The sequence below is a fragment of the Hydra vulgaris genome, chromosome 09 (genome assembly GCF_038396675.1).
Source record: "Hydra vulgaris chromosome 09, alternate assembly HydraT2T_AEP".
Lineage (NCBI taxonomy): Eukaryota > Metazoa > Cnidaria > Hydrozoa > Anthoathecata > Hydridae > Hydra > Hydra vulgaris.
Window position 1 is genome coordinate 59,045,001 of NC_088928.1, and position 14,837 is coordinate 59,059,837.

General features: G+C 27.8%; 1 protein-coding gene across 1 annotated transcript in view; it reads right to left on the reverse strand.

The window, feature by feature from the left end:
- Positions 1-14,837, reverse strand: part of LOC100199152 (KICSTOR complex protein SZT2) — a 225,030-nt gene that overhangs the window by 69,809 nt on the left and 140,384 nt on the right. Inside the window, exons 36-40 of the mRNA XM_065806194.1 lie at positions 7,291-7,521; positions 6,652-6,916; positions 6,318-6,494; positions 5,546-5,981; positions 2,867-3,145 (exon numbers count right to left, since the gene is read on the reverse strand). Of these exons, the coding sequence (XP_065662266.1) occupies positions 2,867-3,145; positions 5,546-5,981; positions 6,318-6,494; positions 6,652-6,916; positions 7,291-7,521 (1,388 nt within the window). The remainder of the gene's footprint in view (positions 1-2,866; positions 3,146-5,545; positions 5,982-6,317; positions 6,495-6,651; positions 6,917-7,290; positions 7,522-14,837) is intronic.

Below are 14,837 nucleotides of genomic sequence, written 5' to 3' on the forward strand. Positions count from 1 at the left end.
CATTGATGACAACTTTTATACTACGATTGGAAAGGAAGGATTCAATAATCTTAAAGATGTTGCCAGATACACCATAAGAAGAAAGCTTATGGAGAAGACCAGCATGCCAAACTTTATCAAAAGCTTTTGAAATGTCAAGAGCGATGGCCTTAACCTCTCCACCTTTATCTAATGCACAATGAAACCTATCAGTTATTACTGTTAGCAAATCAGCTGTAGAACAAGAAGATCGAAATCCATACTGATGGTCAGAAAGTAAGTTATTAGATTCAAGATGAGAAATTACGTGTTTGTTGATTAAAGATTCAAAAACCTTGTTTATGTTAGGAAGAAGACTAATGGGACGGTAGTTAGATGAATCAGATCACTCTCCAGAATTTTTGAAGGTAGGGATAACAGATGCCGCTTTCCAGCAGGCTGGAAAACAAGACTCTGATAAGCAGTTGTTGAATAGTTTTGAGAGTATAGACGACAGCTCCGGAGAACACTTCTGCAAGACAATAACAGGTATGTTGTTCGGGCCACAAGCTGTAGAAGAGTCTAAGCAAGAAATCACTTTAGATACAGAAGCTGGAGTGATATGAATGTCAAGCAATGGATCAACCTCTTTGTTGGCAATATCAGGTAGAATGCTACTAGTGGAATCAAGAGACGATATTGATGAAAAGTTCTTAGCAAACAATTCAGCTTTGTCTTTAGGTGAGGTAACAAAATCTAACCATACAAGAGAGGTGGAATAACAGATTTGCCCTTATTATAGATGCTTTTAAATATTCTCCAGCAGTCTCTGGAGCCTTGTTTTTGAGATGAAATAGGAGATTTTATGACCTGCGAATAGTGGGCTTCAGCGTTAGACAAAACCTTTTTTTACAATGGTTTCTAGCAATAGTAAAAAGACATCTGTTTTCTGGAGAATTGTTTTGGCAATAGATATGGAAGTAATGGTTATGATTGGATATTGCAGCAGCACAATGAGAGAAAAACCATTGAAAAGAGTGAGGCTTGACTTGGAATTATCAAGAGGGAATAGAAGATTTCATGTCAGCCTAAATCCAAGAAGATACATAAAAAGCACATTTGTTAGCATGAAGAGAAACATTTCTACCCAAGAACCACAAAGAGCCCTAGTCACTTTTAAGGTTGTTGTCAGGGGTACAATGATAGGGGGATTCTGATGAAGAAAAAGAATGAGAATAGTTTTAGAGAGAAAGCACCTTTGGGTGAATGTGGAGAAACTGACCACTAAGTAAGATCAGAAACAAGACATAAGTTGAGTAGAGTAGGTAAATGATTAGGATTGTCTGGAAAGCAAGTTGGAAAGTTGACTATTTGTGTAGGAGATTGAGAAAAGCAAAGGTTGTGGTTCTTAAGACCTGCAGAGTCACAGACACTAGAGCCAAGCCATTCAGTGTGATGAGCATTAAAATCACCAATAACAGCAATATTGAATGAAAGATAAAGAGAAAGGGCTGATCAATTTGATCAGAAATAGCATCAAAAAGAGTGCAGACTTAAGATGAAGGAGATATAGAAGAACGAGGAAAGTATTAGAGTGAAGTTGTGCTAAACAAAAGCACATAAAAAAATATTCTGTGGGTTCAAACCTAGTTTCCCAACAAATGGGTGAATTTTTACAAATGCCCAAACCAAGCATGTGACTATTGGAGTCTTTAAGGATTAAAGGAAGATAACCATTAATACTAAGATCACAAGATGAGACGGCTAAACTCAAAATAGTCTCACTAATATTCTAAAAGTCCAATAGTAGACTTTCTAATAGTCCAAGCAATTGCCTGATTACTATTAATAAAACCTAAAATTGTAAGAAAAAGCTCCAAATGTGGCCTCAACAATAGTACAAACAGGGACACCATCCATGCGCAACATGGCACTGTTTGTACTCTGATATTTTACAGCTGTTGATGGAATGAACCTCTCTGGGAGCTACCACTGAGTTTAGGAAACCTGACTACCAGCCGGCCTCAGAATCATTAAACTGCCGGCCTCAGAATCATTAAACTGAGTTTTAAAGCTGTACCCTCATTAGGAGATAATAGAATGCCATTAAACAGCCGGCCTCAGAATCATTAAACTGAGTTTAAAAGCTGTACCCTCATTAGGAGATAATAGAATGAGTTGCCTTGCCATTTACACACAGCCTAAAATGTAGTAAATGTAAAAAGTAGCATAAAAACAGAGACATAAGCTGAACCCATTCAATTAGTCAAGAAGCTCCAGCATTCAACATCCTAAACTGGAAACAATGTATTATAAATTCATCTACGCCTAATAGATGAAGAGGGGGCGTGAAGCTGGTCAACAGAAAGAATCTGTTTACCCTTTAAGTCTTCTACAAGACAGTAGCTAGGTGCATTTAACATCTGCCCAAGATGAGTATTTTTGTTGAGACACCATCTCTAGCCTTTACTTAACCAAGAGCACCAGGGCAGAGGGTGTGCTAGGGCAGAGGGTGTGCTAAGTCAGAGTTAGCATCTCCTGGCCTTTGCCTAAAAAAGCATACCCAACAAGGTAAAAAGAGATAATACAGCGTGTACTGGGTTACATGTTACCAGCAGCAGGATAACCTGACCTGAAAATATTCATACATGAGGGTTCAGGTTTGTGCAGACATTTTTTTAAATAAAAAAAAAGAATTTTAATATTTATTTAAGTAGGGTTTACAAATAAATTTAATTTATATAAAAAAAATAATAAATTGAATTACACTAGATTTTTAAGTGAAATGAAAAATAATAACTCAGACTTAAATATGCGCTTATGAAAAAAAAAAAAGCTGTACACATGTACAAATAATTCCTAACTTTATAAAAACATTTCTAGAATAGAAGTTGCAATAAAAACTTACTGGTAATGCAGATCACCTGACAATCCATTTTCAAACTTGCGCCTTTCTTTACGAATACTAAGTTCCGTTCTTCTCTGAATTTCAATTTCTGCCCAGGTTTTATTACTCGTATCTGTTGCTTTTAATGACTCTGAACACTCAGCATCTGTAAGAACATAATAAGCTTGGTTCAAATCATTAGCTACCGCTCCAGTTAACGTTTCTTGAAAATCTTTATCAGATAGTGTACTGTGCCGACTGAGTGAAGGTCGACTACTACTCATGCTAGAACTGCAGTCACTAAAATGAAAATTAGACATTTGTACATTTAGATATATTAATAAAAATCTGTGGGTCTTTTCAATTTGATGAGATTCACAAATGCTTTATTTTTTATTTGTTTCTAAAATAACTATGTTATATATCATTTAGTTGTGTCAATAACAAAAGTAACGCCATCATTCATCAACAACTACTTAAGAATAAAGTAAAAAAGTTTTTAAAAAGTATGGGGGTCAAGTCAGGGGAAAATTTTGCCTAACCTACTTATTTGGGACTCTTAAATCACTATCATTAAATCTATGACAACAATCATTAAACTAAAATTTATTTCCATTTAAGCTCATCATCATGGTAAGTGACATCTCAACATTTTGTCAAGTGACATCCTTGTCATTTGTTCAACTATTCCCTTATGTTCTAAAAACTATCATGCATCATTTTAGTCCCTGTTAAATTTGTATTAAAAAATTTGAATTAAAAAATTTACAATTAAAGTTTCAAATCCATAAATGTATTTAATACTTCTTCCATTTTAGATAAGTTCCTCCTCAGTTAAAGCTCCTCAGTTAAAGGTATCTTTGGAGAATCAAACTTATTAAAGCATTGCACTGCTTCTCAAAATCCTTAAATTCCAATAAAATCCCTTGCATAATTTTTCATTATTTTTTATATTTGTAATTCTTAAAAAAAAAACATGCATCCTAATTTTTTTTCAGCTACTAATGTGTCATGAAATTCAGCAGCATCTGACTTAGAAAATTTCTATTTGTTTATAAGTTGAAACCTGTTTGACATTTTTGAGACAACCTAAATAAAGTTTAAATCAAAATAACATACAGTTTATCTTTCACCAAGAGATATTATTGATTAGTACATATGCTTCAAAATACTATGAGCTAATGAAATCTTTAAATAAATTAGTATCTTTATTAAAAAGAAAAAAATTTTAGTGTATGATGTAGCCAATAAAATATCCCTAATAATTTATGCTACCTGGTCTGCCAAAACAGATTAGTAAAAATATATTACTTAATACATTTTTAAACTCTATGTTAAATAAATAATTACACTTCTGACCTATTTAACAGACTTAATTCTTATTACAGGTGTAATGCTCATATTTTGAACCTTGTTTTGAAAAAATGACAAGTTTTTATTTGCAAACACCATCAAACTGCTCTAACTAATTTTAATTTTAAAAAAAAATTAAAGTTAGACATCCCCTTTTAAAAGAATCATAAAATGTCCTGCATAAAATGCCTCCTCATCCTCCTAGCGTGGAAACTTAGAAAGATGATTATGCCCTATTATATTTGTTTCATTGAAATTTGTTTTTTTTGACATCAATAGTATGTAGTATATTTTTTATTGTTTGTTTCTCATGATTATACATTTCTTTTAAGAACACTATTTGTAGGGCGCTATTTCACCAAAACTGGAGCTGCCAATATAAATGCTGTGTTTTTACTTAAACATGTGGAACAGCAAAGCAACCAACGCCTTATTGCATTACTTTTAAACCCCTGTTGACAATTTTTAAATCCATTGTTGACAAAAATAAATTTATTAGCTGTTATCAGCCATATGCTAACCTAAGAAGTAAGTAACCTAAGAAGTAAGTAAGCCTAGACATATCCTTGGGGTTAAAGTTAATTCTTAAATGTGTATAAAACAAAATGTGAATAGAACAAAATAAGAAACTGAGAGGGGACTCTGAAGTTATATATATCCAATGTTACCTAGCCAAGTCTAATGAATCTCTTAAAAGACTTTTCTAAACTAAACTGTTTCTTAAAATTCACAGCCAACAATACTTCAACTTATATTGTTTATGTTATATTTTATTATTCAATGAATACATTGATAGTTCTTTACATCTTGTGTGCTAAATAAAAAACTAAAAAACTGTTTCTTCAAAGATAATAATAGTAATAATAATTTTAATTTGTATTTTTGTTGTATTTCCGAAGAAAAACTTTTTTTTTTAAACCTAGAAAGTTTTAAATGTTACTTTTGTTAAATTGTTCTTGGAATACATTTATTTATGATTTAGAAAATGTTTCACATCATTAAAAAAAAAAATTATAGCATCACACTAAATTACTGAAAAAACAGATACATAAAAGAACAAAAATTTACACATTCTTGTAAGCATCTTGTCCTTGTAAACATAGCATTTTATACATTTTAAATGCCCCATAAGCAACATTTATACAACAAAAAAACATTGCATCAACCGAAAAGAAAAATATTTACAGAGAAATGTATTTACTAATGGGTCTGGGTTAAAAAAACTGAATTTTTAATTATCTGTTGATAAAAATTCTAATAATAGCTTGAAATATCACAATGATCAACTATCCAAATAGAATATTAAAAAATAAAAAACATTAAATATATGAAGTAAAAAAAACTGACTTTGAATATTTTTTAACAGGTGGTATTCTTTTTTCTGCATCGTTTACATTTATTTCAAAACTTCCATAACTTTCAGGGGCATCTTTTATTTCATCTTTGTTAGGCTGATTTTCACATGGTGTAGTTGGCTCAGAAAGGAATTTTCGTAAAACCATTTGCTTTTTTCCAAACTGAGGTGTGGTTGAAGTGCTACTTGTTCCTTGCCTTATATGAGGAGAACAACAAGTCTCAGGGTGGACAAGAGAGTGACGTCGAGAACATTGAAAAGATTGTTGAAGAGTTAATGGAACAAAGCATATTGGCGTACAAAGTAAATCATATTCTATATAAACATCACTCAAAGCATATCGTGTATTGGTAATTAAGCTCTTGATAAGCATTTCTTTATTAATATTACCTCTCTCCCAAATACTGAACTGAATCATCACATTTTTACCTTTTAAAAAACAAAGAGAGAAATTATCAAATGATAAATTAGATAATAGAAATTAGCATAACAAAACAATGCTCAATAATAAAATTCTGTAGCTTTGTATAAGAAGCATCGTCAAGAAACATATTATAAATTTTAAAAAGTTAAAAGGATTGACAAAAAAAATCACAAACAAGAAGTTCAAGTTCTTAAAACTCGTTGTCTTGAAAATTAACATATTAGTGAATTTATCTGCTTCACAAGAGACACACACACACACACACAAACTGGAATCAATAAAAAAGTAACAACTAAAAATCAACCAAAAAAAATTATATAAAACCCAATTTTATAACTCACATATATTGGTATCTGCTTCAGTTAATGAATCTAGTTGTTTCAACAAAAGCATCTCACTTAAAATATCTTTTTGTTGGGATAGCTTAATAAATTCATACTTTATTAATGGATAACATGGCTGAGCAACCACCTTAATCCCTTCAAGATTTACTAAGCTCATGTAGATAACACCAATTCCTTTAAAAATTTCAAAATAACAATAAAAATAACTTTTCTTATTTTAATCAGACATTTCAATTAAAAACTTTAATTTACTTCAAGTTATTTTTAAAATTTCAAAAAAAAAAAAAACAAAGAAAAAAAAAAAAAAAAAAGAAAAGAACTAAACACAAACCAATATTTGATTCCTCTTTCATAACATCACGATTATACAAAAAAAGATCACAAGAAGGTATAGTTGCTTCTGTTGTAGTAGAGCTACAACACTCTGTGTAATTCTTGAAATGATATTCTGGGTTTGTAGTAGAGTACTTAGGGGTATTATATTGCAACAGCAAATGCTGATGCAGATAAAACATAATTGCATGCATAAAACGTGCAGCCATATTAGATACACACAAAACAAGTTTGTAAGCTAATGGCTTCCTAGCTTGTATAAACTAAAAATAATATATACAGGTCTTTATACATAAATATATAAAGATAAACAACAAAGTAATAAAAATAGTAAAAATATAATAACAAATAATAAAGTAATAAAAATAAGTAAAAAAAGGTGAAAATATTTTAATAATCTTTTAACTTTAATAATCTATTAACTATAAAACTTTAATAATCTATAAACTATAAACTAAAAAACTTTAATAATCTATAATCTATAAACTATAAAACTTTAATAATCTATAAACTATAAACTAAAAAACTTTAATAATCTATAATCTATAAACTATAAAAATTTAATAATCTAAAAACTTTTTAGCAAAGAAAAAAAATAAAAAAAAATAAAATAAAAAAATCACCAAAAAAACATCACCTCAACATCTTCAGGAGTTAGTTTGGATTTAGGATTACGAATTAAAGATACACTGATAAGTTCAAGATTTGCATTGTCTAATTTATTTGATATCATCTGAATCATTTCATGTTTTATAGTTTGATCTGGTTCACTTATACCATAAACTAGAAATTGAATATAGTCTTGTTGTTCATTCTCAGCAAACTTTTCATCTGTTCTACTGCTTATCAAAGTTGATTGATCACTCTCCTGTAAAATTTCAATAAAAGTAATATATTCAACTTATGTATATAAAAAATAAGTATTATAAAGTTTAAAAAAAAAAACAATATAAAGTAAAAGTAATATTTAAAAATATTTATTTAAATATCAAAAAATATATATATATTTTTTTCAAAATAAAAAGTAATATTTAAATATATATATATATATATATATATATATATATATATATATATATATATATATATATATATATATATATATACACAACTATAAATACATGTTTAGATAAGTAATGTAATGTCATGCTGAAACGACCTGCTGCTTGGAGCTTTAGCACATACAGCAACTTTTTTATAGCCTGATTCTGCAAAGGAGTGCTGCTACATCGACTAAGGGTTTGGGATGAGGCAGCAATCTTTTCTTTCATTATTATTTTATTTTTTCTACTTTTTCTGAAAAAGCTTTATGCCATAAAAATAAGCAAAATAAGTATATGCCTATCTAAACATGCTATTGTAGATAGTGTATATATATATATGTGTGTATGCATGTATTTATATGCGTGTGCTTGGGTATGTATGTATATGTATATATATATATATATATATATATATATATATATATATATATATATATATATATATATATATATATATATATATTTATATATATATATATATATTTATATATATCTATATATATATATATATTATATATATATATATATATATATATATATATATATATATATATTTATGTATATATATTTATATATACAATTTCGCTGTTGTTTGTTTACTGTTGGAAAAATTTTTCAATTTATATCAGTTAAAACTATATTTCAAGTTTATATATATATATATATATATATATATATATATATATATATATATATATATATATATATATATATATATTTAAATAACTTTAAACTGTATTCTACAAAATAGAGTGCTCAATGTTCTTAAAAGAACAGAGCAATTATATATTAGTAGAAAATCACTTTACAAAATTTTTTTTCCATTTAAAATAAAAAAAAATTTTTGTTAAGTGATAATCTACTAATATATATTTATATATATACATATAGTAGAAGTTACAGCTTATATATTTGTTTTAGCTCCTTTAGGGGCGGAAATTGTTTACTAGTTAAAACTATTGTTAGTAATAATTTGTTATTAGCTAATTACTGTTAATAACTATGAAACATCTAGTCAATTTAATGGTTTAATATTAAAACTAAATTTTGTTTAAATATATATATATATATATATATATATATATATATATATATATATATATATATATATATATATATATATATATATATATATATACATGAATAAATGAATGCTATAAATAAAGGTAAATCTACTCTTGACAAAGGTATACAAAGTATTTTGCTCTCGACAAATATGGAACTATATAACTATACAAATAAAGAAGTGAGCATTTCAAATTAAACAAAAAAAAAGTTTAGATCAACTTGTTACAAACTTTGTCATTACATGACTTTTAACTACATTTGATAATTACCATTATTTTTAAAATTAAAACCTAAAAACCTGTAGTAAATAAAAAGTAATAAAATTTAACTCCTTAGGAAGTGTTGAAACCTCAATGAAAGATAATTATCAGAAAATGTTACTTTGTAAACCAAGCTTTGAAACTGATTATTAGAAAATAGTTTTAAAGCAATATTTTTAAATAATTTTCTTATTAAGCAGCATGGATTTACAGAACCATATGAAAGTGGAGTCAAAATATCAAGTATTGCACAAGCAGTTTCTGTAAGTTTTTATTTGTTTATAATATATATATTTTATTATCTATTTATTTTATTATAATTACATTGCATTAAATGGATTTTAAAAGTTTTTAAAAATAGTTTTGAAATTATATTTAACTTCTACTTTGAGGTGTACTAAGTGTGAGTTTTACCAATATTAAAACCAAAGTTGAGTTAAATTAATATTAATATTTTTATTTTTCTTATTTGATATTAAAGAGTTACTAATAATAATTGACTAATACTTTTTAATTAATTTATTTAGTTTACCATTGATTGTTGCAATCAAGTGCAGGCGGTGAGATCTGTTGCAAAGACACACCCCTGACAAGTGGCATTAGTGCAGGTCTCCCCAAAACGGTGATCGCTTCTCTTTTTGATCGCTTAGAACACTTAGAACTTAGTTCACTTAGAACAGGCAGCTGATCTTGAATCTGATCACACTTCTGTAACAGATTGGGACTCATAGTGGGTTGTAAACTTTTACTCTAACAAAACTCAGTTGGTTACTGAAAACAACTATCGCAGTACTGTCGATATTTCTATATTAATGAATGGCAACCCTCTCACTGAGTCCTCTCCTTTATGTCTTCTTGGATTATTGTTTACTACTGACCTTTTCTGGAAACCATATATACAATCGATTGCTAAATAAACATTTAGTAAGGTAGTTTCTCTTTATCGTGCTTGCCAATTTCCCTCTCTTGATTGCATTTTCTACCTCTACAAATCTCTTATTTGTCCCTATATGGAATACTGTTATCATAATTGGGCTGGTTCTTCTAATGAATCTTTTTCTCTTCTAGACAAGGTCTAAAAATGCATTGTAAATGTAGTTGGACCCGGTCTATCTGCTAAGCTTGAGCCTCTTTCCCATTGTCGTAAAGTTGCATCTCTTTCTCTTTTCTACAAATACTATCATGGTCGCACATGTGTATACATATACATATACACATGTGTGTGAGGCGTGTTTCACTTTTAACTTACTATACACTCACAACAACTTAATCAAAAGACTCTTATGGAAACCCTTAAATAAATTTTTAGCAATTTTGTTTGAAAGCTGTTGGTCGAAACAAAAAATTTAACCTAAAAAAATTTGATTCTGACAATAAAATAGCAAACTTATGACTAAAAAAAGTCATTTAACTTACACAACACAGAAAAACCCAGTAAAAAAAGGTTTCATCTTTAAAGACAAAAACGATATTGCAAAATAGCAAAACGTTACTGCAAAACGGTATTGTGAATCATATTAAAAATTTTTACAAGATGTTATTAATTCAATTCTTAATACAAAAAAGAAAAAAAAATTCATTAGTAGTAAATGACTAAGGAAAATAAAAAGCTGCCATATCTATAACTTATTACTATCATACCATACATATAACTTATGTTTTATCACTTACATTACCTTGCAATTATTAAGAAGGAAATGATGCAACAAAAAATATCGTTGAGCTGATAACTTATAGAATAATATTGTTGAGCTAATAACTTATAGATTTTATGTTTTGTGACAGCTGGAAAATAACCCATATTAGACCATTAGTAAGTTTAGTAAAATTATGTGTGGCTGTTGCGCATTATATATTGTGGCGCATTATATATTACCCTCTTGAAGGGGTAAAAAAATTGTTTGCATGTCTTTGTATTAAATGCCATACGTTTCTCCTATTTATGGTGCACAAGGTAATTTTATTCAATTTAAAAGGCCAGATCAAGAATAATTGGTCTTATTTAGATATGCAACTCTATTTAAACCACCATTAATTTTTTTAGTGTCAATATTTAAACTGTCTTACGATAAAAACATTTGTTTTATATTTAAAAAATGTTTATTAACAACTGTTAGAAGTTATTTGTTGATTAAAAGCAATATCAGTAGTATTTATAAAGAAGAATTTTATTTTCAAGTTATAAAACAAAAGAATTGCAATTGAAATTCCATCCATTCTAAGTTTATACAAAAAATCTGTTGCTCTCTGACTTTTTAGAGCTTTCATATGTTTAAATTTTTCATTTAAACATATGAAAGCTTTTTATTGAAGAGAAAGAGCAAATATTAAATATTAATTCTTCCTCATGTAAGTAATAACAACATTTTTAAAAAAGTGCTATAACTTTTAAATAAATATGCAAAATTTTAATTTACATTACATAAATTCAAAAGTAAAAATTTAAACTAATGTAAAAACAAAAGTAAAAAATTTTAACTTATGTTACATAAATTTAAGTAAGATGTGCTTTGACTAAGCATCTTTATTTAAAAGTTTAAATGTAAAAACATAAGATTTAATATCAACACAAATATATTTATAAAAAATTTCATTTTTATGATGAAACTTTTGGAAAAACATAACTTGATTGTGTATTTTTTAACTTACATGTAAGTTGGAAAAGTTCTCACGTTAGTTTCTTGAAATATTCTTCATGAAAAAAATTAAATATTTGACCAAGAATAAATTAAGACAACAGCTTCATTTTCAGAGTAAATCAGATGGGGCAGATTTGGCGCGATTCACAGCATAAAAATGTTTTTTACTGTGGAACAATAAAAAAAAAAAAAAAGTAGGCAATTTTCTATTCAGGCTATTTCAGTATGACATCACACTGCTTATCTAAGCAATTGTACTTATATATTAAAATATATGTATATATATATACATATATATATATATATATATATATATATATATATATATATATATATATATATAAATATATATATATATATATATCTATATATCTATATATATATATATATATATATATATATATTTATTTATATATATATATATATATATATATATATATGTATATATATATATATATATACATATATATACATATATATATATATATACATATATATATATATATGTATACATACATATATATATATATATATATAAATATATATATATATTAATTCATCTCCTTAAGGTTGAAAAGGACACTACAGACAAGGAGGGTACTTAATTGTGGTTATAACCCGCTCTCAACTATAATTCCAAAACACAAACATTGATGAACAAGGCTGCTGCCCGGAGAAACAAGTTGATTATATATATATATATATATATATATATATATATATATATATATATATATATATATATATATATATATATATATATATACACATATGTATATGTATATGTATATATATATATATATATATATATATATATATATATATATATATATATATATATATATATATATATGGCCAATTCCATAGTTCAGTGACGCATCATGCGGAGAGATTTTTTTTAATAGAAATTTTTCTATAACTCAAAAATAATTTTCTAAATCAATCGTGAATTAAAATTTTATAATATAAACTAAACACAATTGTATTAACATAACACTGCTACATAGAAAAAATTAAAACATGAGTTCAGTGACGCAACGCTAAAAAAGTATTTTTTTATCAGCATACTTTTAAATGGAGTTTTCGCTGAAATTTTAATTCTTGCTTGACGTTTTGCTAGATTTTTTTGTTGGAATTTATTCATTTGGCAATAAGGTAGTCATAAAAAAAGCCACAAACAATAAAGTTTTCATATCGTTTTATTTTACAGAAAAAAAACTATCAGTTCAGTGACGCAACATTCAGTGATGAAACAAAAAGACGAAATTAAAATCATTTTAAAAAGTTTTGTTATTCTGTAATAAATTTTAATGGTGAAAATAGCATCGGAACAACGTTATCATTCTGAACATAAAAATAACGTGATTTTGATATACCTTTGATTTTTCTTGAATAACTTAAAATTGAACTGAATCCAAGTTCATTTTTTTGTTGTCTTGTATCGTTTTCTGACATGTGAATTACAGATATTTGCAAATCTTGTAATGCTAACGCAAAATCTGCTGCTGACCTGATTTCTTATTGACTAGTTTTAACTCTCAGGGCTGCGATTCGCTTAACAGTAGCTCCTATTCCGTCAACCACTACTTTCCCGTGCATCGCTGCAAAGAAATGCCAGAAGAATTTTTTATGAAAACGTTTTTCAAACACAACCATTGCAGCCATAATGCTTTTGTTTTTGAACTGAGAAGTGGCATTATCGCTGAACATGTGTACTTCTTTGACTTGATCAGGAATAAAGTGAAGGATTTTGTCAATGTACGGTATAACGGAAGACTTAGTATGATCAGTTGAATCTGAAACTATGGCAAATGTATTTAACTCAATGTTCCAGACTGTTAGGGTCATGATAGAAACTTGATTTTGACCAAAATAAGCCGCTTGTGGCTCATTTTGATAGAAACACCTAGCGTTTTCAGCCCAGTCAACTTGGATTACCGCAATTTCAGAATTAACACTCATCGAAACCTCCTTCAGTTTATTAAAAATTGTTGATTGGTTTTTCTTTACAAATGCGTGTTTAACGAACTTATCACGCATCGCTGATATGTGTTGGATGAGTTCTGTTACAGTAGACTTTTTTGAAATTTTTTCAATGTTTGCATATGTTTTTATTCAATTTACTTCGAAACCAAGTGTTTATCGAACTGTTTCATACCTTTGCATGCAACGCATTTGTCATAGGCGCAATTGTATGTGTACAGTTCACAAACAAAGTTATTTATCATTTCAGATCCAACTTTGATTGAAGGCGCTTGAATTGATTTTGTTAATGCATTTAAGGTAAATCGCATATTTTCATGCAAACTACAAACACAAACATTATGCGGAAATTTTGTAACTGATTTTACATTGCGTGGATGAAGGTCGCAAAATTTGCTGAGTCTAATTTTTATGTGCAGATGCTTTTCCTTGAATAACTCGAAAGCTTCTTTTAGCGTATTATATAAATGACGTATCTGAATATTGTTTGCTTTTCCGTCAGATAATTGAATTCGAGTGACATCTTTTTTGTTTGGTGATATTTGGGAAACTTCATCTTCTTTATAAAAATTTACAACTGCTAAAACATCGCTTTCAGAAAGTCCATACAGCTTTGAACATGCTGGAGGTAGACCCGAATTATCTTTACAAGCAGAGCTATTTGAAAGAATAGAAAGAATTTTAGATTGTTTCTCCTTTGAAGTTGGTAGTGCTTTTAAAACTTTTTTCAATGCTTTTCCTCTTTGTTGAACGTTTTTAAAAGATGAGCTTGGTCTTTGATATTGATTTAAAAGTTTTCTTTTTAAAGCGCGACTTTTTAAAACTCTTAATTTTGCTTTTGCAGCATAAGCTGCTTTTTTATTAGGATCGGCTTTCAATTTTTCTCGATACCTCTTTGATCTAACTCTGGACATTTCTTTCTTTTTATTAGCATTCCGAGAAACATAATTAGCTTGGTATTCTGCATAACGTTTTTTTTTTACTTCTAATTTTGATTCCATTTCTTTAAAATTTACAACTTTATAAGAAAATGTTAACATAAATCCAAAAGTTTACTAATATTTACTAATAGCCCTTCACAATACTAAAATGCAAAAATTTATTCGAATTTAAAAAATTTGAAAACCCACAACGAAATCTGAACTTTTGGATGATATTTTGACTTCCTTACCGCGCTATTTTATAATGCGC